This window comes from Astyanax mexicanus, chromosome 20, assembly GCF_023375975.1.
Source record: "Astyanax mexicanus isolate ESR-SI-001 chromosome 20, AstMex3_surface, whole genome shotgun sequence".
Taxonomy (NCBI): Eukaryota; Metazoa; Chordata; class Actinopteri; order Characiformes; family Acestrorhamphidae; genus Astyanax; species Astyanax mexicanus.
The window spans coordinates 21,749,649-21,775,809 of NC_064427.1; the positions used below are offsets into that span (position 1 = coordinate 21,749,649).

The 26,161-nt window shown below is 38.3% G+C and overlaps 3 protein-coding genes across 3 annotated transcripts; all 3 read left to right on the top strand.

Annotated features, from left to right (window-relative positions):
• The first annotated feature begins 1,093 nt into the window (after positions 1 to 1,093).
• Positions 1,094 to 6,470, top strand: golga7 (golgin A7). The gene is made up of 6 exons (XM_007254945.4): positions 1,094 to 1,201; positions 2,620 to 2,745; positions 3,230 to 3,382; positions 4,064 to 4,165; positions 4,687 to 4,743; positions 5,400 to 6,470. Exons 1-5 carry the CDS (start codon positions 1,118 to 1,120, stop codon positions 4,729 to 4,731), a joined length of 510 nt encoding a protein of 169 aa, XP_007255007.3. The 5' UTR covers positions 1,094 to 1,117; the 3' UTR covers positions 4,732 to 4,743; positions 5,400 to 6,470.
• A 2,155-nt stretch (positions 6,471 to 8,625) lies between these two features.
• Positions 8,626 to 14,132, top strand: r3hcc1 (R3H domain and coiled-coil containing 1). Its single transcript, XM_007254947.4, has 7 exons — positions 8,626 to 8,774; positions 9,498 to 9,624; positions 9,901 to 10,576; positions 11,136 to 11,311; positions 12,397 to 12,467; positions 12,924 to 13,019; positions 13,917 to 14,132. Exons 3-7 carry the CDS (start codon positions 10,043 to 10,045, stop codon positions 14,024 to 14,026), a joined length of 987 nt encoding a protein of 328 aa, XP_007255009.3. The 5' UTR covers positions 8,626 to 8,774; positions 9,498 to 9,624; positions 9,901 to 10,042; the 3' UTR covers positions 14,027 to 14,132.
• A 79-nt stretch (positions 14,133 to 14,211) lies between these two features.
• Positions 14,212 to 25,604, top strand: LOC103047729 (plectin). Its single transcript, XM_007254946.4, has 9 exons — positions 14,212 to 15,099; positions 15,211 to 15,266; positions 18,177 to 18,494; positions 18,590 to 18,603; positions 19,484 to 19,510; positions 19,916 to 19,976; positions 20,325 to 20,624; positions 21,583 to 21,636; positions 21,777 to 25,604. The coding sequence occupies exons 2-9, from the start codon at positions 15,248 to 15,250 to the stop codon at positions 23,057 to 23,059; spliced, it is 2,076 nt and encodes a 691-aa protein (XP_007255008.3). The 5' UTR covers positions 14,212 to 15,099; positions 15,211 to 15,247; the 3' UTR covers positions 23,060 to 25,604.
• The last annotated feature ends 557 nt before the right edge of the window (positions 25,605 to 26,161 follow it).

A 26,161-nucleotide genomic window follows, 5' to 3' on the forward strand; every position in this document is an offset into this window, starting at 1 on the left:
ATTCCTCCCTCAGACGAAGTCAACTGATCTAGTGGGCAGGGCTCTGTTGAGGGTTAATGAGTAAGAAAAGGAGCCAGGGTGGTTCTATGCAGGGTACCTTATTGTGACCTCACAATAAAGAAGAGAATCCGATTGGCTCATAACAGCAAATGATTCCTGATTCCTTTCAAACTCTTTCAGCTGATTAACTGAAAATGGATGGATGGATATTAACTGCTCTGTTGTGGTCTATCCTGTGGGGTCCTGAGCATTAAAGAACAGGGGAAAAGGGGAAAACCTTGACCATGAAAGATCATCTTAGACCATCTGAATCCAGCTACCAGCAGAAACTGGTACCCGAGCAGAACCTGATCAAGATAGACAGGGTTATAGGTGGGTAATAACACAGCAGGTTACACAAATTCTGCAGTCTGGCTGAGGTCCTGATTTCAGAAGGTCAGTTATATGAGAAAAAATGGTTCTCCTTCCAGCATCTGAAACATTCAAGCTAATGAGCAACATTCAGCTGCAGCGTTATTAAGACCACATGCTGACTGAGAGTCTCAGTACACTCTACCTACCCAACTTTCACACACAGTTCAGTACAGACCAACAACATCTTCACTGAGGAGTGGAGGCACCTACATCGGTGGGCAGAGGCCTATATAAGCCTACAGAAATGTATAGATAAATAAAGACCATATTCACATGGAATCTATTGTTGTTTTATACCAATATCAACACAAGAAAAAAAGGAATTCTATTATCATACTGTAAATATCCAGAGTCTATATGCAATTAAATTCTTGGTTTAAGTTTAACCCACACAATCGTCACTGGAAGGACTGAAAAGTATCAGTCAAATAAGTGGGATGGGTAAAGCAGTGGTTTGGGTAAAGTTCTGAGTTGGGTTTAATTGGTGGGTTAGGTAAAGTGCTGGGCTGGTTGAAGTCCTGGGTTGGGTAAAGTGCTAAGTTGGGTAAAGTGCTGAGTTGAGTAAAGTGCTGGGTTGGGTAAAGCAGTCTGCTGGGTAAAGTGCTGGGTTGGGTAAAATGCTGGGCTGGATGAAGTGCTGTGTTGGGTAAAGTGCTGGGCTGGGTCCTCCTCGGATCAACTGGGCTGTTCTGGGGGAACGGAAATGAACAGCACGAAGTTGCACCCGGACGGTTTTAGCGGCGGATCCGAGGATCGGGGCGGAGACGGAGCAGCGGCCATGGCGGAGGTGAGTGTAAATCAGTAATATTAATAAAATCAGAGTTTATTATAATAAATAAGCGACGGACTACACATAAAAAGCTTCAGAACTACCGAACAGAACCGATAGAACCCGAACCCGCCGTGGATTTAGCTGGAAAATCGCTATAGAACAGTCGTTAGCTCACAGGCTAACAGGCTTAGCATAACAGCGTTCTTTGGTTTATTACGGAAAGAAGATTAGAAATCAATTTGTAACTTTATTACATTTTACTCCATGTAAACGCTTATATTCACCATGTACGCCTTCTGTATCTGATGCTATATGTGTTATTAAAGCTGGATGTGTTTAAAGGAAGTAGTTTAGCTATTTAGCTAGCGTTAGCTGGTTTAATAATGTTGGGGTTTGTTTATCTCAGACTGTAACTAACCGCTTTAATATCTAAACATGAGCTCAAGCTTTCAGACTTTATTAATCCCTTTAATTAACTTCAATTAACCCATAAGAGTCTATACACAGTTCTGAATATTGATACAAAATCCACAATTTAATAATTTGATTGAATCAAGCAGCTCATTATATTTATTGTTATAAAGAGCTTGTTACTGTAAATATTTTATTGCTAAAGCTAAATTAATCTAGGGTGCTGAATACTTTGTATTTTATCATTTTGTTCTAGACATCATAAAATAAGATGGTTTTATCTAAAAGCACTGAACCAGCAATCCAACACTCATGATCACACTTTTACACACTGTCCTGTATTGATGATCTCAGAATGTTCGGTATGTGCCACTTAGGAACTTTAACAGGAGTTAAAGTAAAGTACAGAGTGTTGTTAGGGTTTTGTGGATTAAACTGTGTTTCTAATTTAATAATAAATAAAATAATAAAATCTAATTTATAATAATTAAGTTTTGTAAGGCCTTGATATGTTTATACTTTGTTTAATTTACTTCTACTCTGGTTTTAGCAGATTAGAATACAGGGCCCCAAAAGGTTAACTGTGGAAAATAATAATTAGATATTTAATACTCTAAGAATTAATGACCAAGGTGTAATTTTCTCAGTTTAGCATTTGTTCCTTAAGTTTATTTAATCGTCCTCTTGATTTATAATATTATCAAATAGTGTGGGTTGTGTTTATAAGATTTAGAGAAGTGTTAGTGTGCAGTGATATGAGAAAGGAACAGATTAGAGACAATTATTAGACAAATGGTATGACAAGTTTAAGCTCCCCTGGTCTTCAAAATATCTCTGACCATCTGAAATAATGGTCTAATTTAGTAAATCATCTGAGATATATAGTGATATATAAATACCACTGTGTGTATTGTATGAGGTGCTCGACAAAACTCGTTCTTTATTAATGCAGACCTTTTAAAAGTATCTCAGTATTTGGTTGTATAAAGTTTATTAAATATGAGGTCGTTACTCTCTGGCAGACGCACAGCCTGCAGGACCTGCGGCAGCAAGCAGCCATCGCCTCCAAGGTGTTTGTGCAGCGAGACTACACATCTGGCACCATCTGCAAGTTCCAGACCAAGTTCCCCAGTGAGCTTGAGACCCGGGTAAGATCATTTCATCAGAGCAGCTGATTAGAATATTTAAAGCACTATTTTAGCTTTATCTAAAGTTGAGCCGTCAACTGAGCAACATGCAGCTTAATTTAGGGCGTCAGTGTGTCTTTGCTATTGTAACGACGGGAAAAGTACACCTTGGGTGACTCTTAATTAATTATGGGTGTGACATGAAATTTGGTCATACGGTAAAATAATCCAATGAGCGTCTCACTTGGCATTCCCTGTAAAAGCCAGGTGCGCTCTGGATTGCTATTTTAATGGTGCAGCTATGATTCTCAGCAGAGGATACTGATCTGCTCGTTCACACTGTGAAGGTGCACCAGCAGCTGATTCACAGCAACAGCAATGTTATTTTATTTAGTATTCTGTTTATCTAACGTCTTACAAAGATCACTCTCATTGAAGTTTTTAGTATACATTTTAAACGTATAAAAAGTGTTAATGTTGTGTGTTTTGGTTTGTATTTTATCAGATTGAGAAGCAGCAGTTTGAGGAGACGGTGCAGACCCTGAATAACCTGTACGCCGAGGCCGAGAAGCTCGGGGGAAAGTCCTATCTGGAGGGGTGTCTGGCCTGTCTCACCGCTTACACTATTTTCCTCTGCATGGAGACCCACTACGAAAAAGTGAGTTTATGTAGTATTTTCACACTTTACAGTACCAGTCAAAAGTTTGGACACATCTTCTTATTCAGTGTTTTTTTCTTTAATGAAATAAGTTAGGGGAGACATATGGAATTACATAGTAAACAGTAAAAACAGTCCTCCACAATCCCCTGATCTAAACCTGATGAACTGAGATGGTGATTTGGGATGAACTGGAGCTTCACAGCGTGAAGGAAAAGCAGCAGCTATTGTTTAGCACCTCCAGAAACTCCTTCTTTCTTCCAGGTGACTCTCACTCATTAAAAACACTAAGGTTAAAATACCAAGAGTGTACAGATCTGTCCTTTAAGATAAATGTGCTACTTATTTAGAAGAATCTAAAGTATAATTCTAACATATTCTGGTTTGTTTAAAACGTTTGTTTTCAGAATAATTCAGCATGTTTTTCTGTATAGCTTTAATATAGTCTTCAATATTAAAATTATAATGTAAACAATCATAAAAAGAAAGAAAACACACTGAAGGAGAGAAAAGAGGTGTGTCCAAACGTTTCACTGGTACTGTATATTGTTTTCTTTAACCGTTGAACCCTGTAATAAATACTCTGGGATTATTACACTGCTGAAAACTTTATTACAGCGATTTGTTTCCCATTACCTGAACTCTGCTCCCTTTTGTTTTGTTTTTTTGTTTTTTTCCCAGGTGCTAAAAAAGATCGCCAAGTACATCCAGGAGCAGAATGAGAAGGTTTATGCCCCTCTTGGCCTCCTCCTCACCGACCCAATCGAGAGAGGCTTGCGCGTCGTATCCTTCACCCAACAGCAGAATCTGATTCACGCTTCAAATCATGTCTCAGGCTCATGTCTCAGGCTCATGTCTCAGGCTCATGTCTCAGGCTCATGTCTCAGGCTCATGTCTCAGGCTCATGTCTCAGGCTCATGTCTCAGGCTCATGTCTCAGGCTCATGTCTCAGGCTTTAGGCTCACCTCTCACTCTCATTACAGCTCTAATCTCACACAGTCTGATGTGCTGAAAATAAAGTTATAGGAAATGGTTTGCAGTGTTGTGCAGAAAAGTGATTGTGTTGATTTAATTGATTTATATTAATACATTTAATTGAGAGCTTTGTTTGTTGTAAAATATCTAATAGTTGTTTTCAGCTTTTATCTACATGTTTTATAATTTTTCAAACTTTTCACATTAGTGTACTAAAATGAACATTATTAGGATTATTCTGAGCACTTAAATGTATAATAATGTAATAACAGTTTAATATAGACATAAGTTGTTTTATAAACAGTTTACCTTAACCCCGCCCTCCTAAGGTGGAGATAACCATATTTGAGGACAGAAGCATTGGATCAAGATAAAACGTACCAAAGGTAAACAAACACAAACGCACACACATTTACCTGATATTGCTTCTCTTGACAGGGTGTGTCTCTCTATACTATGAGTGCAGGATTGTCCTGCAGCAGATTCACCTCGGATTCAATATGTGCTCAAAATGTCCATACGCAACATATTTTAGATTTACTTTACAGTTGGACTCTGTATAAAGTTCTCTGCATGTAAATATAAAATAGTGCTGGATGATATGGCAAAAATCTGACACTATATATTTCTTAATTTCAGTGGATACAATACAGTTCTGATATTGATATGAACATTTACAATTAAAGCCACCACTCTTGTTGTACATTATCTTGCACTGATGGAGCTACTGGGTGATATGGTAAAAATATTATCACATTAATTAAAGACATTTATATACTGGTTATCATAATTTATAAATACATTTGAATTTCTCAGTTTTCTTGTGCTGCCATATTTTTTATTGATTCTCAGTGATAGTCCTTTGTTTGGAGTGTGCCTCTTGAAACCTTTATTGGAAGGACCATGTAACCCTAAAACATCCCCTAACTTACCCCTCCAGCTTTCACAGCACTGTGGAGGGCTTTCTGGTAATTACAATGTGTTTTTAATAATTACCTTGTATTTAATTGTAATTGTTTATTTTGTTTATTTTATTCTGCAGGAGAATGTATTGGACACATTAATCACTGGCCTGCTGGATTGAAAACCGGGTTCCTTCTTGCCCTCTTCATCCTGCCTGTCTGCGTCTGAATGTAGAGGCGTCCTCTTTCGTTCTACACTTCTATTCCTCCTCTTTCTCTGTTCTTTCTGCTTCTTTCCCCTCACAGAAGAACGATATGGTGGTCTGCAGATCCTCGTCTGACGCAGAGCTCCTGATCACTCAGCTGTCAGGATTTCTATGTAAACTGTTGTCTTACTGAATGGAGATTCATTTTAAAGCTAGAATATTATTGTTAATATTATTATTATGTGCCATGTGTTTTATATTGCGCCTTCTGAACTCTGGTTCAGTTTGTTCTGTTGAATCCTTGTATCTCCTCTGTTTTTTCTGTATATATGATGTACCTGTGGGTAAAGTGCACAGTGTTGACTCGCCGCTCGGTCGCAGTGTTCGGTGTCCACATAGTGAAAATTGTCTCGGAGGATCGGAGTCTGTGCCGGCTTTTAAACTGGCGAACTGACGTTCTGATGATGACGATCACTGATAATAGTGTGTAAAATAAATTATATGATGCTGATTTTGATATAATGTGCATTTTAATTCCATAATCGCATCATTAATGCCTCATTCCACAACGACTTTTCTCAGATTGTGTGACCATTTTCAGTATGTGAGATTATTATTACCAAGGCTTAGTTATAATGAAGAATAAGAAACACTACAGGGTGGACGCAGGGCTGTGAGGGTGGTTAACCTGGTCCTGGACTCTGATTGGACCCCTGAACCCCTGTTCTATTTTAAATGCAGTAATTACTGAGTCTTTATTCTTGTTTAGCTGATCACACTGTCCTCTGTGCTCTGTCTCTCTTTCTGCACCCGTGCTGAACATTAAAATAAATAAATAAATAATAATCATACATTTCAGGTGACGGTTCCATCCAGTTATTAAACCTGAACTCTGCCGTTTGTAACTTTTGTTGTATCATATTGAATTATTACTGTCTTTTCTTTAAACGCCTTCAATCATCTTATTTAATAAACATGTATCGTAATAAATTAAACTTTCCTTCACTTTGTTGTGTTGATTTGAAGTGTTTCAAGTTTCAATTTTACCTGTTATTTGCAAAACACATACAGTGGGTTAAATAAGTATATGATAAGGATTATATAATGTTGATTTTGCAAGATTTCCCACCTACAAAGAATGAATAGGTCTGTAATTTGAGTAATCATATTTGAAAGGTACCTATGATAAAAATAAAAGGCTTATGTTCTTAAGTTCTTTGTAGGTTAGAAAATTGCAGTATCAAATACTTATTTTCTCCATTGACAAAAGGCATGTTGCACCAAAATATTAATATAAATTAAAAAATATGAATATATTTAAAGGTAAATACTTCTGTTAATTTATTTATTAAATCTGTTAGAGGCTGAAATCAAAAACAGTTTTTTTTTTTTAAACCTCCATCTGTCTCTCCCTTTCTTTTCTCTGTCCCTCGCTCTGTCTCTCCCTCTCTGTATCTCTTTCTCTCCCTTTTTCTTACCCTTTCTGTCGAGCTGTTTCTTTGTCTATCTCTTTCTCTCCCTCTTTCTATACGTCTTCCTTTGTCAGTCTCTTCCTCTCTGTCTATCTGTTTCTCTCGGTCTCTCTCTATTTCTCTCTGTCTTTCTGTCTGGCTCTGTTTAGCCCTGGACAGAATAAGTTTCTCAGGGGGACGTCTGTAAAAACAATTTCCCATCTATACTCAGTGATAAAACTCTTGGGTCCGGACTGCAATTGAAAAACAGGAGGACCAGTGAGTATTTAGGCTTTCTTGGTCACATGACATCACGTTCAATAGCTCCTCCATTTGCACTTGCTGTTGTTTTTACATTTATCTCTGTGGAAACACGCCCAAAGTGTAATTAAGGCGTGTGGCAGAGGACAAATAGCTATTTTATTAAACACGAGGAGACGAAACTCAGAGATGTGGATCTGGACGGGATTAAAATTACCGGAGAAAAACACATACATGGTTGTTCCGGACAGGAATAAAATCACAGAGGACCCCTATAAAAGAGTAAATTACCCCAGGACCCCCTGACAATCTAATCCTGTCCGGATTGAGTTGTCTGTCTCTCTCTCTCTGTCTATTTGTTTTTCTCTCTGTCTGTCTCTTTCTCTCTCTCTCTTTCATATGTAGGTTAGACTGAATATCCACCACTGGTGTGGTGTATAAATCCGTGTATCATTCGTTCATTTGATATTCAATTGAGAATCAAAATCGGAAAATTAAAAAACCAATTCGTTTTTTCGTTTTTTCGTTTTTGAATATAATACCAAAAAACGAATAACGGCTTGTATTTTGTATTTTTATTTGGTTATCCAAACAAAAATTGGAAATTTAAAAAACGGACCAGGAGCCGAATTTGATTTTGATTTTGAACTTGACCCATTTGTGTGCCCCGGAAGTTACTGATTTGTTTATTCTTGGTGGGTTTCTGTTGCGCGGGAGTTCACTGCAGTGTTATCTACACAGTCTGTATTGCTGTAGGCAGCATGGCCGGACTGGAACCACATTCTGGCCTAATTAAAGATCTTTTTGAAGGTGGTAAGACGCATGAAGAGATTTCGTGCACGTTGCAGCAAATGGGGATCCAGCGATGTTCTGCAATGAGTGTTAGAAGGTTCTGTGTTCAACACGACCTTAAGCGAAAAAGACATGTATTTTCTGTTGTCATATCGTCTTCTTTCACTGCAACGCGTTTAGTTCCTCTGAACAAGATAAAACTCTCCATCCTCAACTCCATCCAAAGCCTACAGCAATACAGACTGTGTAGATAACACTGCAGTGAACTCCCGCGCAACAGAAACCCACCAAGAATAAACAAATCAGTAACTTCCGGGGCACACAAATGGGTCAAGTTCAAAATCAAAATCAAATTCGGCTCCTGGTCCGTTTTTTAAATTTCCAATTTTTGTTTGGATAACCAAATAAAAATACAAAATACAAGCCGTTATTCGTTTTTTGGTATTATATTCAAAAACGAAAAACGAAAAAACGAATTGGTTTTTTAATTTTCCGATTTTGATTCTCAATTGAATATCAAATGAACGAATGATACACGGATTTGTATAGACCCGGTACAGTTCTGCTGTGGTTCTGGTTTTGGTTCTGGTAGCAGTGATGAACTAGGCCTGGCTGCAGCTGCAGTTCCCCCTCCGGCCGCTGGGCTCCGCTAAAATCCTTCGCTGTGTTTCAGTATTAGCTTCAGTTTTAACATTAGATTTAAAGTACGCGCCGCTGAGAAACTTCAGTAAGCGGCATTTTTAACCGTTTTTATTGTTTTATTGTTATTTTAAGCGGCAGGTTCGGGTCACGGGCTCTGCTGGAGGTGAGTAATGAGGGAGTTTTTAGTTTAAAAAGAGGAAAATATGTGTTTGGGGCGAGGGGGCGTTTTCCTTCCAGTCAGATTAGCTAGCCTAGCCTAGCTAACACTAAAACTAGCATGCTAAGCTAAACTGGGTCGGTTCTTAAGACCTGAGCGGGTTCTGACTGTCCTCTGTCTGATTTTAGTGTTAAATTGATCTGTTATTATGTATTTAATCTTAATGTTGTGATTGTAGAAGCTGAAACTGTGATCATTAGTTAGCTAATGCTCACTAGCTTAGCTCTGCCTGTTTCTGCATCATTACCTGGATAAACTGTAAGTTAATTACAACTTCTATATTTACAGTAAAGTATGTAGAATAACTCTCTCCCCCTCTCTCTCCCTCTCTCACTCTATATCTGTCCCTCTCTCTCATTCTATATTTGTCTATATCTCTCTCTCTCCCTGTATTTCTCTTTCTGCGTCTGTCACTTTCTCTGTATCTATATCTCTGTATCTCTCTTTATTTTTCTCTATAATTTTTCTCTCCCTATCCTTTTCTATCTTTCTCTCTCTCTCTCCTTCCCCTTCTTTTTCTCTCTATATCTCTCTTCCAATCTTTCTCTTTCTGTCTCTTTCTCTCTCTTTATATTTTTTTTCCTCTTTTTATATTTCTCTCTAACTTTCTCTCTCTTTCTTTTTCTACATCTGTCTCTCTTTCTTACATATTTTAATGTGTATGTGTAGCTCATCTTCTCATCACCCTGGCGCTTACCAGTTATGATGGCAGCTATCTCCCCAAGGAGGAATGTAAATTTATCCATAAAGTTCTTGAAGATCTGGATGCCTTTCAGCAGAAAGATAATGAAAAAAGGTAATTGTTCCATTCATTTGTTTTGTTATTTTTTTTTTACATTTATATGTATATGTACATGTACATGTATATTTTACACTTATATGTAGTGCACTATAGGACCCTGGACCCTGTGACTCTGCCAACGTTTACTTTTATACTTTAAGTAGTTTTGCAACCAGTACCAACCCAAGAGTAAAAGCTTGAGTTGGTATGTTTGTTATTTCAGTACCTGTGGGATGAGTTGGTAAAACGTGTGTTTTATTTAATTAATTGTTTATGTTTTTCTTTCTCTAGCGTCCTGCTGTTCCCACCTCTCCCAAATCGGCTTCGCTTCCTTATCCACCAGGCAGCAGAGAAGCACCCGAACCTGAGCACGTTCTCTGTTGGGGAGGACTGGAGCCGCAGGGTCGTTGTCTGCCACGCCCACCTCAGGTTAATGCCCAAGCTGGACAGCAGTGACACGGACAGTAGTTTATACGAACATCCGTACGGTTCGGACCGGCGGAGGCAGGGACGATCAGGCGGTCGGGCCGGGCACAGGTACAACCACAGCAGAGGAAACAGGAGACCAGATAAAGCCATCTACGTCCCCCGGGCTTTGAGACAGAAGCTGTCTGAAAGTTCTGATGGTTCTAATGGGCCCAGTCGCACTTCCTCCAGCAGCTGCCTCAGTGCCACAGAGGAGTCCAGCTCCAACACTACAGATCTCCCCGCAGAGCCCCCCTCAGGCAATCAGGAGCCAGCATTTTACAGCACTGACGAATCGGTGAGTGAGCCGGACTTGTTTACAGAGGGTTCCAGGTCAAGAATGCAGCCCTGGCCTCCAGCCTGGCAGCAGACCGTCTCCTGCTTTACGAAGATGAGCTTGGAGGATGGAGCGGAGCGAGACTGCAGTAATGAAATCATCATGCCCACAGAACCATCCAGCCAACCACAGAGCAGCGAGGAGATCAGCGACATCTACTCCGAGGTACAGAGTGTAATAATCACTCCCATCATCCTCTCTTGCCTCTCAAACAGTTGATTAGAATTTGATTTAAAATGGTTTGGTACATCAGTATACAGTACCAGTTTAAAGTTTGGGAAGTATGAAGTGCTGTAAAATTTTCCCCAAGAAATCACTGCACTGACTTTGGCCCATACTGACAAAAATACCAATTGCTCTTATATAATTGTCCAATTTCTGAAAAACTGACTCATAGGTTTCATTGGCTGTAAGGCGTAATCATTAACAATAAAAGAAATAAGCGATAAAATAGATTACTCTGTGTGTAATAAATGTATATAATATTTTTAGTTTCACATTTTGAACTGAATCACTGAAATAAAGTAAATTTTAAATAATATTATTATTTTTTGAGAGGCACTAGTACATTACAGCGCTGTAAGCTGGATGTTTTGTAATGACTGTGCTGAAAGATGCTGTTCATATTGCAGAAGGTGCTGATGGATCCTCTGTGTTTAGCTCTGTTTGTTTGGGGTTGTTTGGAGAGTCATGACCTGGTTCTGAGTTTTTGCCTTGTGTTTAGATCACGGCGCAGCTGCAGACGGGCGAGGTGATGATGGAGGAAGCGCAGTGTGATTACTCCAGCTTCCAGAACATGCAGGTTAACATCACTGAAGAGTTCGCTCACATCATCGAGATCTACGGCTTTCCAGCCATATTCAAAACCGACGACCTGCTGAGCGCTTTCGCCAGCTACAGGTGATTACACCTCATACTGACGGCTAGAGTCATGACTTAGTTAAAAAGAGAAATTTTTACATTTTTATTGTGCAGCATGTTTTTAAACTCCCTTAAAAATAAATCTGGGGCGCCGAGTGGTCTAGCGGTCTAATTCGCTGCCACTATGAGCAGGAGGTAGCAGGTTCGAACCCCCACTCATGCAGCTTTACCATCAGCTGCCGGTGCTTAGAGGGAGCACAATTGGCCTTGCTCCCTCCGGGTGGGTAGATGGCGCTCTCTCCCCATCACGCTTAAAGGTGGCGCCAGGCGGCACAAGGCGTCTGTGAGCGGATAAATCGGAACCTAGCCGCTGTGCTTTCCTCCGAGCGCGCTGTGATGCTGATCAGGCAATGATTAATCAGCAGCAGCTGGAAAAAAGGGGTGATTGACTTCACACGTGTCGGAGGAGGCGTGTTTTCGTCCGCATCCTCCAAGAGTCGCAGGTGCCTCCGGTGATGGGGACGCACAAAGGGGTGGGACATTTGGATAACCAAATTGGGTGAAAAAATGGGGAAAATCAGAAATAAAATTATATAAAATAAGAGATAATGATTTGCATATGCATATTTTCTGGCTCTAAATGTTCTTTGTCTCATCTACCAAAAAATAAAGTAATATATTACTAGTAAAAAATAAGTCATTGAGAATTCCTTACATATATTAGGCATGCACCAACGTGGGAACCCGCGATATCTTCATAAACCAAAGTTACATTTATTTCCCTTACATTTTAGCTTTCAGCCAACTGTATACAAACAATGTAATGAAATATTTATCCTAAAAAAATAGTTTTCATATTTAGTTAACTGGTTCTAATATAGACTGTTCACAGCTTTAAACCTTCTTTATTAAATTGACAAGCCAAATAAAACAACAAACCTGTAGAAACTAGGTAAAAAAAAATATATAAAATATTTAAGTAGCACACACAGTGTTGTACAGCTGTGATAGGCTGACAGCCTGTATATGTGTATATTCTTACAGGCTCCTGTTATATCTCACCTTTCTTCCATAAGTTTGTTTTGGGGATGAAACTGTAATAGTGTTTAATTTTGTGTTTTTAGTGAAGGAGGGATGAAGATTAAGTGGGTGGATAACACTCATGCTCTTGGAGTGTTCTCAAGTGCATCAGCAGGTAAAAATAACAATATCCCTGTTAATAAATCAGCTGTATTATTATGATATTCAGCAAACAGAGCAGTTACATTTGCCTGTGGTTGCCACGCAGCACACAATGATTTACATATAAATACAGTACCAGTCAAAAGTTTGGACTCACTTCTTCTTATTCAGTGTGTTTTCTTTCTGTTAATGATTTTTTTATATTCTAAATGTATTATTTACTATGTTAAAGACCATATTAAAGCTATACAGGAACACATGCAGAATATGTTTTATACTTTAGATTCTTCTGAGTAGCACATTTAGCACATTTCTTTGAGGACAGATCTGCACACTCTTGGTATTTTTAAGGTAGAGTCAGCTGAATTAGTTTTCTCAGCGTCTTGAAGGAGTTTCTGGAGGTGCTGAACAATAGTTCAGTGTTTAATGTTGTTTAATGATTTTTTGTTTTTTTTCTCCCCCCATGCAGCAACACAGGCTCTTTCCATTAATCACCCGTTACTAAAAACCAGGATGTTGTCCAACGGGAGCAGAAAGTCGAAGTGTAAAGCAGTGAGACGAGCAGGTACGTTCTCAGAGCGCTTCATCATTACCTGGAGAGTTTGTGGCTGTGACTGAAATGGCTCCCTACTCCCTCCATTAGTAGTTTCTCTGTATGATTAGGACCTGAACATACAGTCCTGATCTCCTGATTGTGGAAACTTCACACTAGACCTCAAGCAGTTTAGACTGTGTCTCTCCACTCTTCCTCCAGACTCTGGTCCCTTATTTTACAAATAAAATGTAAAATTTACTGATGATCAGTGATGGTCCTCTGTGTTACATCAAGTCCAAAGTCAGTGCAGTGTTTTCCCTCTGCTGACAACTTTTATGTAGATGCAGATTTCATTTTCCAGCAGGACTTGGCTCACTGCCCACACTGCTGAAAGTACCAGTTGATCTTATATAATATTCCACATTTCTGAGATACTGATTTTTGAGTTTTAGTTGTCTGTAAGTCATAATCATTAACAATAAAAGACATAAACACTTAAAATAGATCACTCTGTGTGTAATACATCTATATAATATATGAGTTTCACATTTTAAACTGAATTACTGAAATACAGTAACTTTTCAATGATATTCCAATTATTCAAAATGCACTAGTATTGAATAGTAAATAAAATTTGAGTTGACATTCAGTTGTGGAATACAAAAATGTTGATATAACTGCTAGGCTACTTCGGTGTACAGGATAAACAGGATAAGACACTAAAGCGTAAAGTAAATTACAGATCATGTTCTGGACCTTGGATGAATGAATTGTGGACTATGCTTTTATGTTTTTATATTTAAATACATACCCCTATAGATTGACTATTAAAAATGAGTTGTTTTTTTGTTTGTTTGTTTTTTTTTTACTTTATATTAGACAAATATATTATTTATTTATATTGTATCCAATTTTCCTCTGATCCAGAGTTCATTCAGCCGGTGAAGGAGAGGCCGCCCACGGACACGGCGGTGGCCAGCAGGATGGTGACCAGAGCTCTGGGCCTGAGGGGCGGATTCAGAGGAAAACGCTGCTGACCGTGTGTTTTATGTCTGTTTTGTTCGTTTGTTTTATGTTTTTATGAAGTTGTGAAACTTGTGCACTTCCCTGACAACACAGAATAAAGTCGAGTATTTGGTTTTATATATGTGATTGTATGTATGTGATCATATATTTTCTTACCCCATATGTTATATTCTGACCCCACTTCATGGTTTAATGATTTAAATACATACTTTAATTCTTCATAGCAATGCTAATCCAAATCCAGAGTCTAATTGAAATTCTTCTCTGGACAGTAAAGACAATTACTCTAACAATAGCAGAATAAACCCTAATTAATTCCCCTAATTTTAGAAGACATTAGTAGAAATGAGTGAGTAGACATAAAATACTTTTGCCCATATAGTGTTAAAATGAACCACCAAACATTTGGGGTTTTAAATAAAGAGTTGTGTGCTGCTGCCCTCTAGTGGTCGGATCACCATTTTTTGTATTTTAAGTTTTTCTTTATTTAGAACTTATAATTGTATAATATATAAATAAACTTCATGTACATACACACACAAAATAAGAGATCACTTAAAAATTATGATTTTATATACATATATAAAATATATAAAATAATATATATATATTTTTTTATCAAATTAAAAACCTCTGGAATATAATCAAGAGGAAGATGGATGACCAAAGCCGTCGAACCAAGCTGAAGAATTCTTGCACCAGAAGAGTTTTATCTGTGTTTCTGTGTCTTTTTCTAGTTATTATGATGAAAGTGTGAACGTGCTGTGTGTGTGTAAATGCTGCAATAAAGAGTGCAGTAACTCTCTACATTCCAACTATCAACGGTCTGTTGAAGATTGTAAAAATCAGGAGTAGGATTGAAAAATAGTTATTAGGCAACCCGTAGGCCTCAAAGCAATATCTGGCAACCCAGACAATGCTGTAAGGAAGCAAAGTGCAAAGTGAAAGTAAATCAGGCTGCTGAATAAGGGTGAAGGTTAGAGTGTGTGTAATGTGTGTGAAAGCTATAAATGGGATATATTGTAGTAATAAGACTGGAAGCTGTAGAATGTGAAGATCTGGAGCTGCATAAGGATTAGTGAAGGTAAGTAAGGGGGGTTAGTGACTCATGTTACAGGTCTGTAGGCTCTTCAGAACAGCAGTGTGAATTATGTAACCCCTTCCTGTCTGTTCTGTTTTTTTTTGTGTTTTTTAGGCCTTTGATCAGTGTAAATCTGCAGAAGGAGATCAGGATGGCTTCTGCCAGCAACAGTAAGTCAACTTCCACATACAGTGCTGCTTGAAAGTTTGTGAACCACCCAAACATGGTCATTGTTTCCTAAAGAAAAATTATAATAATCATATGACATGAACATGCAAATCTCAAAATGTAAAGCAGACCTTTCAAATAAGGGACACAAAGAAAAAAAGATATATAATTTCATTATTTATTTAACAAAAGTATTTTATCTGTGCAAAAGTATGTGAACTCTTTTAGTTTGTAGCTTGTGGCACCTCCTTTTGCAGCCATTACTTCAACCAAGCGTCTTCTGGAACCACAAACGAGTGCCTCACATGTGCTTTTTGGGATTTTTTCCACTCTTCCTTGCAACACTCTGCCAGTAAAGAAATTTGGAGAGACATCTGGCATATAGCGCCCGCTTCAGATCTTGCCACAGCATTTCTAAGGGATTGAGGTCCAGACTTTGACCGCGCCAATCCATAGTGCGAATCTTCTTTCTCTTAAACCATTCCTTGGTAGTTTTGCTGGAATGCTTTGGGTCGTTGTCTTGTTGCATAATCCGTTTCAATCCCAGCCTCAACTTCCTGACCAACAGCAGGAGATTCTGGTTAAGAATTTGTTGATAGTCCTGGGAATTGATGGTTCCCTGGATAATTTGGAGTCGCCCAGGTCCGGAGGCAGAAAAGCAGGCCCAGACGTTAACATTTCCACCACCATGCTTCACTTTTGGGAGGAGGTTTTTCCTCTTTAAATGCAAATGTTGACTTTTCTCCAAACATGGCGTCTGTGATTGTGGCCAAATGATTCAAGTTTGGACTCATCCGTGCAGAGAATGGACTTCCAGAAAGCCTCTAGTTTGTCCAAGTGCTCTCTGGCAAAGTTTAAATGTGCAACTTTGTTATTTTTTGAGAGCAGAGTCTTCCTTCTAGCAACTCACCCATTAATGCCATGTTTATTGATATTTCGCCTGATTGTAGACGCATGTACATTTATACCAGATGCCGACAGAGAGGTCAGCAACTCTCTGGAGGTGATGCGTGGGTTGGCCTTTACCTGCATTATTAGTTTTCTGGTGCTTCTTGGTGTAAGGTTTGATGGCCGTCCACTTTTGGGCAAAGTTGCGGTGATGCTGAGTGTCCTCCATTTGGAAATGATTTGTCTTACAGTGGATGGATTAATTTCCTAAAATTCCTTTGGGATAAAATAGTATCTATCTATCTATCTATCTGGATTAAGCTGGAATCTTTTGGAGATTGTCTTGTAGCTTTCCCCAGACTGATGGGCTGTCACCATGTTCTTCCTGATGTCCTCAGATGTCTCTTTTCCTTTCGGCAGTGTTGATCTCTGCTTTATACCTTGACACAACAGTGGTTTGGTTGGTTTCCTCTCCCTTTTAACCAGTGTGGCTCAAAACCTTTCTCAAGGATGTCCCATTTGTTAGGTCTGCTTAATAGATTACTTGAGCACATGTGTTTCACCTGAGTCTTTTACTTAACTGACTTTACCAGTGCAGATGTGGTTCATTTACTTTTGCACATGCTCTGATGTGTCTATGTTTTATATAGCCCTGCTTGCAACTCACACATTTCCCTCAAAATAAGTAAATGGAATCGATCACCATAAACCTAACATTTCATATACAAAAACCGGTGATGATAAAATAAAAGATTTGTGGTAAAACAAAGGCAAAATCTAAACTCCTCAACTAGTTCACATACTTTCAAGCCGCACTGTATTTCTAACTAAAATCAACAGAATAACCAGATCAGACTGATTTATCTGGGTTTAGCTGGTTGAGCAGGTCAGATATTGAGTGGTGTGGTGTGCTAATTTCTACAAGCTTGTCCCATCTAACCAAGCTAGTCCACCAGTGTGACCAGAATGACCTAGACCAGTTGTGATATTTACATTATCAATTATCGTACAGTAAATGTGCACAACCTCAGTATTTTTTTATCTTCTTCTCAGCACTGTGAGATCAATACAATGAATAAGCCAATTAAGTTTATAAGCGTGCATAGACAGAAAAGTTAATCAAGCTGACTGAACCCAGTTTAATTGCTTAATTGTATATTTGGATTTTCTCAGAAGGACATTTGGCATCAGATTCATCCATGTGAGAGGTTATTTTTGTAGGATGATAATTCGTGCAAATGCATTGAATGTAAAACAACAGGAAATTAAATAGAAAAGTGTCTGAATTTTGGAAAAAAAAAGACTATTTTACTGTCCTTTGATATTCTCCAGAAATCAATTGAATCAATAATATATATCCACTTCAGTTTCTGAATCAGGTTCTCTGATTTTGCTATTTATAGGTATATGTTTGAATAAAATAAACATTGTTGTTTTATTCTATAAACTTTTTCTATAAACTTCTATAAAATTAAAATATAGTAATTTAGAGCATTTATTTGCAGAAAATGAGAAATGGCTGAAAGAACAAAAAAGATGGAGAGCTTTCAGATCTCAAATAATGCAAAGAAAACAAATTTATAATGATAAAGTTTTAAGAATTCAGAAATCATTATTTGGTGGAATAATCCTGGTTTTTAATCACAGTTTTTTCATGCATATTGGCATCATGTTCTCCTCCACCACCAGTCTTACACACTGCTTTTGGATAACTTTATGCCTTTACTCCTGGTGCAAAAATTCAAGCACTTCAGCTTGGTTTGATGGCATATGATCATCCATCTTGGTATTGATTGATTATATTCCAGAGGTTGTCACTTTGGTAAAATCAAAGAAACTCATCATTTTTAAGAGGTCTCTTATTTTTCTCCAGAGCTGTATATATAATTGTCCTCTGTATTAAAACATTTGGAGTAAAATTAATGACATTATATTGGGCAGGTTTTATATTTAACTATACCAGTACTCTTCTTTTTTGAACGAGTGTTAAATCTGTGTATATCTGTGTGTGTTTTTGTGCACAGCTGATTTTAAGTTGTACCGGCCGTCTGGTGGAGATGTTCAGTCCGGCTCGGTGGTCATCCTCCCCTGTTACCTGCATCCTGAGCGCAGCGCGGTGGAGATGACTGTCAGGTGGTTCAGGGGGACGGAGTGTATCTGCCTGTATAAAGATGGGAGGATGACTGTGGGGCGGGGCTACGAGGGGCGGATCAGTCTGTTTTCTCAGGAGCTGGAGAAAGGAAATGTCTCACTGATAATCAGAGACTACAGCTGGACAGGTGATGATTACCTGTGTCAGGTGTCCAACAAAGAAACTACAGCAGAGTTTACTGTGGGACTGGGTATGTACTGCTGAACTCCAGTGAGTTATAATAATGCCCATTTTATACTTAAGTTTTTGTGTTTAATTGTTTTTTCTGTCTGTTATTTTACACAGATGATCCCACAGAGGTATGTAAATACATGTTCTGACTCCTCCCACTGATTAAAATAACTGATTATATTATATTATTATTAAGATTATATTATGATCTTATTTAACCTTAAATCTTATTTTTTCTTTAATTGGATTTTTTTTGTCTTAATAAGCATTTTGTAAGTGTGAGATTATTAAACTCATTTTAGGATTAATTTTCTTAATCACCCTTACTTAAAATGTTCACCTTATTTTAAGTGATTTAAACTAAAAATAAGCACAAAAGCAACCTTATTCTGATTATTGTGTCCAAATTTAAGCCAGAATTTAGTGTTCTTTGCTTGATTGAAGTTTTAATTTACTAATTTTGAGACTCATACTAAATATAATTAGCTTACTCCATAGAATCAAATTATTCCTTAAATTTATTTGCTTACTATAAGCATGTACATCTCAAATTACATATATTTTGCTTAGTTTTTGAGTTATCTGAATTTATTTTAGTCACAAGTTCTTATAACACACATTTTTACTTCTCATGTTTGCAGTTTGATCATATCTGATCATAGCTTGATCTATCTATCTGTTCACATTCAGAGCTGTAAATGGTATTTTTCATTTGCAGCTAATTAAATAAAAAGGTCAGATAATGAGATAAGGATAATTGGTGAGTTAGAGACTGATCCCTATAGAGAAAGATCTGCTGAATTCAGGATAATAGAAGAACATTAGCTTTAATCGTGGAGATGTATAATTACAATAACAGTATTAAAGTATTGAAATAAGTTGAATAAATTATTCGTGCTCATTAATGTCAAACATTCTTCAGGAACTTATTTATCAAACCATTCCAATACTTTTCTTTATAAGATCAGTTTTATTAAACGTATTCACTCCTGTGTTTTTTCTCTCCAGGGTTTGGGTGCTTACATTTTGCAAGACGTGAGTACTGTTAAAATTAATATTTATGTAAATATACTTCTGAAGTATAAATGGATATAAAATATATGTTTTGTTTAATAGCAGAGTATTATCAGCAAGCGGTTCTCCTGCTTTTAAAGAGCAAGAGGTTCTACAATTTACAGCCACCCTCAGCCAGTGGATTGTGATCAGGAGTAGCTGTGCTGTGGAGAGAAGCTGTAGTAATTGAGTAATTTAGTGTAATTATACAGTATTGATAGAATAGGGTTCTCTGTATATAATAGGTCCCAGTAATTATATGAAGTAATGATTCCAGCTCCTTTAATTATAATATTTATTAGCTCTATGTCATTCATACTGAGCTATCTGTACTGAATTAATGACATCACAACTGGATTTTTTACACTATTGTGTTCACTTCCACAGAGGGACAGGAAATGGACAGAAGATGAAAGAAAAAAGATGGAGGAATCTGCTTTGATCATTGGTAAGTCTTAAATGAAGCTATATACAGTAAAGCAGGGGTCGGCAATTCGTTTTGTACATTTTATTTTTATTTTTTTTCATTATCATTTATTATAGTTCAAACAACACAACACAACATCACAGGCCAGATGTTTCATGCTTGCGGGCCATTTCAGGCCCGCAGGCCGCCTGTTGCCGAACCCTGCAGTAGAGGTATACTACACCCATGAGCTAAAACATAATGACCATTATGGAGATTATTATCTGACCTGAAACTTTGTGGGTAGTGGTTTCTGTCTTATATTCTGTCTTATAGCATGACAATCTATAAATTCAATGTATCCCAAAAGTCTACACTAATGTTTTACAGAATTATCAGCAGATGCCACACAGTCACTTGAGATGAAGAACAAGAAGCTGGAAAAGGAGAAGACACTAATTATGGAGGAAAAGAGCAGACTACAGCAAGAGCTCGGAGAGACTCAGCAGCAGCTTCAGGAGAAAGATACTGCAGTGAAGAACATGGAGACAGAGCTGGAACACAGTAAAAAGCAGCTGGAGAGAATTGAAGAGGAACTGAAGAAAAAGAACAGGAAACTACAGGAGATGGAGTGTATGTTGCCTCCGGCTGTACCTCAGTCAGGATCAGTGGAGCTGGATCCTCAAGATGGTACGTAACATCTAAAACAAAGACACCTGACTAAAGGCCCTTTCATGTTGAACCTGAAAGCAGCAGCAAAATAGCCGATTGGCCCAAACCCTTTTCACCACATATGCCTAAAACTCAGATAGATAGATTGCTGTGCATATTAAGAGAATGACTGATATCAGCCATACAGACAGTTCAAGTACGCAATTATATAATAATTTAGCAGTGCAAATTTGGAAAAATGTTATGTGGAACATTGGACAATAATTATACTAGTAGTGCAGAATAACAGCTCATGCTTGTAAGAAATGACCAGCAAGACCAAAAACCCTGTAATAGCCCTGTCCGGACAGGATTAGTTTCTCAGGTGGTCCTGGGGTAATTTTCTCTTTTATGTGGGTCCTCTGTGATTTTATTCCTGTCTGGAACAACCATGTACATGTTTTTCTCAGACGTCCTCTGAAAAAATTAGAGGCTGAATTATCTACTGTTTTTCTCTGAACTCTGTGGCCCTTGGTAATCTTAGTCCCGTCTGGACGCACATCTCAGAGTTTTATCACCTCATTTAATAAAATAGCTATTTGTCCACTGCTACGCACCATAATTACACTTCCACGGAGATCCACGTAAACACAACAGCGAGTGAAAATGGAGGAGCTACTGAACATGATGTCATGTGACCGAGAAAGCCCCAAAAAAAACCTTCTAAAAATATTTTTCATAGACGTCCCCCTGAGAAACCAATCTCGTCTGGATAGGGCTATAGTTTTACTTTATAATAAACATAGGAAATTTTAAGTTGAATGCATTTTCAATGCATTATGACAGTATTCTTCACAGTCAACAGCTGACCTCTGCTCTCTATCTTCAAGAAATTTGAATGGTACAATAATAAATAATTGTTGCATCAACATCCCCCATTTGAATGTACTTTAACCTTCTAAACTAAAGAGCATTTTCTATTTTACTGTGATTTTAGTAATTCCAGCAAGACCACGCAGGAGACACAGTAAAGAAGGGATTCCTCCAAGAAGTAAGTAATTATATTTTCATATAATTCACTTTACAATATTTGTAAATATTTGTTTCACTGAATAATATTAGCTATAAATTATCATCCACATAAGTAAATGATTCTAAATGATTCTAACCTTTCATATTGTTCATTTCCAGTGAGAGAAGCCCTGTTGGAGCTCCGGCTGGTTCTGTTGGGTCGGACCGAGCACGGTGAAGACATGAAGAGCTCCATAGGAGCCGCCATCTTTGGCGAAAAGAGGAGGAGCCAGGCTAGAGAGCCTATAGTGAGGGAGCAGAGTGATGTGAGGCGGGGAGTGGTGTCTGGGAGGCAGGTAACCGTGGTGGACACTCTTGATTGGTTCTCTCCTGTACTGTCTCAGGAGGCGCTGAGGAACGACGTAGGAGTCTGCATCAATCTGTCCTCACCAGGACCTCACGCCTTCCTGCTGGTCGTACCGGTGAGGCAGGTGGAGGAGGAGTCTACTGGAGAGGAGGTGGGGATGCTGGAGAGGATGGGGGAGATATTCGGGGAGAGGTGCTGGAGGAACACTATGGTTGTCGTGGTGACGGAGGAAGATCAGGTGGAGGATGTTGACGAGTTTGTTCGGTCAGGAAACGAGGAGGTGCGGAGACTTGTGGAGAAATGTGAGGAAAGGTATCACTGTCTCCACTTGGGCGACGGAGGTGTGGACGAGTCGGAGATCTGTGAGCTTCTAAAGAAGGTGGAGGAGATGGTGGGTGGACACAGAGACAAGTTCTACAGCAGCGAGGTCTATCTGGAGGCGGAGGCTCACATCCGAGAGATCGAGGAAAGAGTGGTAAGAGAGCGAGAGGAGATACGAGAGAAGCAGGAGAGAGAAGCCGAGGAGAAACGGCAGAGGAACGTCCGCAAGTCCGAAGTCCAGTTCCGAGAGTCTACGGCTCAGTTTCGGGAACAGATAAATCAGCACGAAGTCCGAATTACGACTCTGGAAACGAAGGTGAAGGAGGAGCGGGATGAAAAACGGAAGTTAGAGCTGGAGAACCATTTGGAGCGAGAGGTTCAGCAGAGAAACAAGCTTCAGGGGGAGCTTCAGAGACTGAAAGAACAGACTGAGAGGGACCGGAGGGCGATGGAGGAGAGACACCAACAGGAGATGGAGGAGATTAGGGAGGTGTATGAAGGAGAAGCCCAGATGAAGGCGGAGCGAGTCCTCAGAAAGAATATCCTGCCTGAACTCAAGCTGAGGACACTGGAACTCGTGGCAGAGAAGCAGAAAGATCTGGACATTCGATTGAAGGAGAAGGACAGGGAGATGGAGCGACTGAGAATAAGACTCCAGGAGATGACACCAGCTCAAAGAGATGAGCCTCAGATTGACACTCAACAGCCAGGACTATTTAGCTGTTTTTGGAAAATACTCAGTGATCCAGTACTAAACACTCAATCAGATCAGTAATCAGATTTAATCAATAAGTCAGTTTACATTTACTGCGCTTCATATGGAGTCAAACACACCTGTAGGAGCATACTAGTCCTGTAGGGGGCGATAGGTCCTCATTAAGTGAGACACACCGTAAAGAATGAAAAAAAAAGGTCAAATCCCAAATTACTCCCTAAGTAGTGAAAGACTCAAATACAGTTCTCTTACAAGCTTATGCTAATGTTTCTTTTCTATGTGTGAATGGAAATAATTTAAAGAACGGAGGAAGAAATCAGTTTTATGAAATCTGATAGTCTGTATGTAGAAGCTGAAGTATTATGACTTATTTAGGTCAATATAAAGGGAGTAAGATCTTAGTAGTTTTTTTTTTGGTGAAGATGTTTTATAAAGTTTAGACATGTGTATTTAAAATATATCATTTTTAATATGTGAAATATTTGTACATTTTATAATGTACAGTTCCAGTCATTATTTTAAAATGTTTTACCTTGTAGATTAATACTAAACTCATGCAAACTATGAAAGAAAACATTCAGTTGTTCAGTCAAATTATTCAGGAAACAATAAAACTGTAAAACAAACCAGAATATATTTTCTATTTTACATTCTTCAAAGAAGCACCTCTTCCTTAGATGACAGTTTTGCACATCTCTGCTGCATTTTCTTAGTCAGCTTTATGAGGTAGAGTCAACTGGAATTCAGGCTTTCAGTTAACAGCTGTGCTGAACTCCTCAAGAGTTAATTACTTGAATTTCTTGCCTCTTAAAGTGTTTGAGAGCATCAGTTGTAAAGTAGTGTAGAGGTAGAGTTACAGGTATACAGTGAATAGCTCAATTAGAGTAATGTTCTAATCCATATTATGAGAAGCAATAACTATTCAACTAAGTAAAGAAAAAAATGACTTTAAGCAAAAATGAAGGTCAGGAACTGGCACTCATCCGCCCCAGGAAAGGAGGAGCAAGAGTTCCCTCTGTTTTAAAGGATAAGTTCATCAGAATTATCAGCCTATCTGCAAGTTAACAGCTCACAGATAAGAGAATGTAAATGCTTCACAGAGTAATTTGGTTTGTTTAACACTTTTAACTTACTACATGATTGCTTATGTGTTCCTTCATAATATGGATCACTTCAGTATTAAGGTGTGTCCAAACCTTTGCCTGGTACTGTATAATGATATATAGAGCACCTATATATATATATATATATATATATATATGAGAGCACCTCAGTTTCTGAGTCTATGGACAACATTTCTCACGAATTCCAAATAAACATATTGTCATTTAGAAAATTTATTTGCAGAAAATAACAAAAAGATGCAGAGCTTTCAGACCTCAAATAATTCAAAGAAAACAAGTTCATATTCATAAAGATTTAAGAGTTCAGAAATCAATATTTGGTGGAATAATCCTGGTTTTTAATCACAGTTTTCATGCATTTTGGCATGTTCTCTTCCACCAGTCTTACACACTGCTTTTGGATACATTTATGCCACTCCTGGTGCAAAATTTCAAGCAGTTCTGCTTGGTTTGATGGCTTGTGATCATCCATCTTCTACTTTATTATATTCCAGAGGTTTTTAGTTTGGTAAAAATCAAAGAAACTCATCATTTTTAACTTAAGTGGTCTCTTATTTTTCTTCCAGAGCTGTATAAATAGTAAAATATGTGTCATTGATGTGATTGACGCTGATGTGTCAATTAGTTATCTGGTATTTACCATCTAAATCTACTACAGCGATCACAAGGCCCTATTTGATTTGAAAACATCCCATTTGAAATTTTGATTTGAACAATGTAAGAGAAAATATAATACCCAATAACTCAAATAAAACACACTGTTCTTGTCTTTTATTGTATAAAACAACGAGGCACATGTTTATTGTCTATTGAATAAAAGTAAACAGATTTTTTATGCAGTAATCAATCAGATGGGTTTAGTCGCCCTCGTAAAACGGAGAGCGATGGATCAACAAAAGCTTCACAAGAAATGCAGATTTAAAATAATAATAATAAAAAGACACTTTAAACGTAAGTCCCTGATTGGTCGGAATAAGTTACTGGACATGCTTGGCGAGTATGTAATAGGCAGAGGGCGGACAGCGTGGGGACGGGGCATAGTACAGGTGATCGGGTGTGAAAGCGAGCTGTGGGTATAGAGCGATTACAGTAAAGCCAGCAGTTCTGCTGCCGCGCAGGGATACGGGTCCGTCCCAATATACACACCTACGACTTCAAGTGACTCTTCTTCAGTACAGTACATACTCCCTAATGCACAGGGACAGAGGTGGAACATCTGGTGTAATGTAAATCGCAAACTTTGTAGATAAAAAAAAGAACAAAAATCTTAATTTAGCACCTTTGAAAATACACAATTCACTATTGCAATCATATTTAATATCTGGTAAACAGTTCTGGTGGTGTGTTTTTACCTTAAAAGAGATCACGTCACAATTAGGGTTGCAACTGTATGATGCATCAATAAAACATCACGGTAATTTTGCGGTATCACAGTATACAGTATTTCACAATTCTTCCTTTTGTTAATGTTGATATTATTAAGTTGGCTTGGAAAAGCCAACTTATTGTTCTTCGTAATCTTCTTATTTTTTTTATTATTATTATTATTATTAAGTTGGCTTGGAAAAGCCAACTTATTGTTCTTCGAAATCTTATTATTATTATTATTATTCTCGGTAAATTTTATAAACAGTTTCTCCTCCTACAGTTTTCAAGCCAGAACCACGAAACTTCACAAGATGATAGAACCTATTGCCGCGGGGTGTGCTTGTGCTTTTCTAAGTGATCGGACCACCAGGGTCCGATTGGTGGTCCGCCAAAGTCAGATTTTTTCCCATAGACTTCCATTCACACTTTTTTCAAACGGCTCTAAAAGTCACAATTTTTGAGCTAGAATCACGAAATTCACAAGACATACAGAACTTGCAGAGACGTTTCAGACGATATGCTGATCTCACCGATACGATTTACGGTTTTCGTAAAATTATCGTACGAACTTTCCCCATAGGAATGAATGGGCGGAATGTTGGCCATCTCACACACACCAGCCGATCCTGCGCACGGCCCCCCTCTCTGCCCTGCTCCTCTGTACTGTATC

Bases quoted from the DNA above. Each gene is read 5' to 3' on its own strand.
- golga7 (XM_007254945.4), top strand. From the start codon at position 1,118: ATGAACAGCACGAAGTTGCACCCGGACGGTTTTAGCGGCGGATCCGAG. The intron at 2,746-3,229 runs GTAAGATCATTT...GTATTTTATCAG, and splicing joins CCAGTGAGCTTGAGACCCGG to ATTGAGAAGCAGCAGTTTGA. The intron at 3,383-4,063 runs GTGAGTTTATGT...TTTTTTTCCCAG, and splicing joins TGGAGACCCACTACGAAAAA to GTGCTAAAAAAGATCGCCAA.
- r3hcc1 (XM_007254947.4), top strand. From the start codon at position 10,043: ATGCCCAAGCTGGACAGCAGTGACACGGACAGTAGTTTATACGAACAT. The intron at 10,577-11,135 runs GTACAGAGTGTA...CCTTGTGTTTAG, and splicing joins TCAGCGACATCTACTCCGAG to ATCACGGCGCAGCTGCAGAC. The intron at 12,468-12,923 runs GTAAAAATAACA...CCCCCCATGCAG, and splicing joins GTTCTCAAGTGCATCAGCAG to CAACACAGGCTCTTTCCATT.
- LOC103047729 (XM_007254946.4), top strand. The intron at 19,511-19,915 runs GTGAGTACTGTT...TCACTTCCACAG, and splicing joins GTGCTTACATTTTGCAAGAC to AGGGACAGGAAATGGACAGA. The intron at 19,977-20,324 runs GTAAGTCTTAAA...AATGTTTTACAG, and splicing joins GGAATCTGCTTTGATCATTG to AATTATCAGCAGATGCCACA.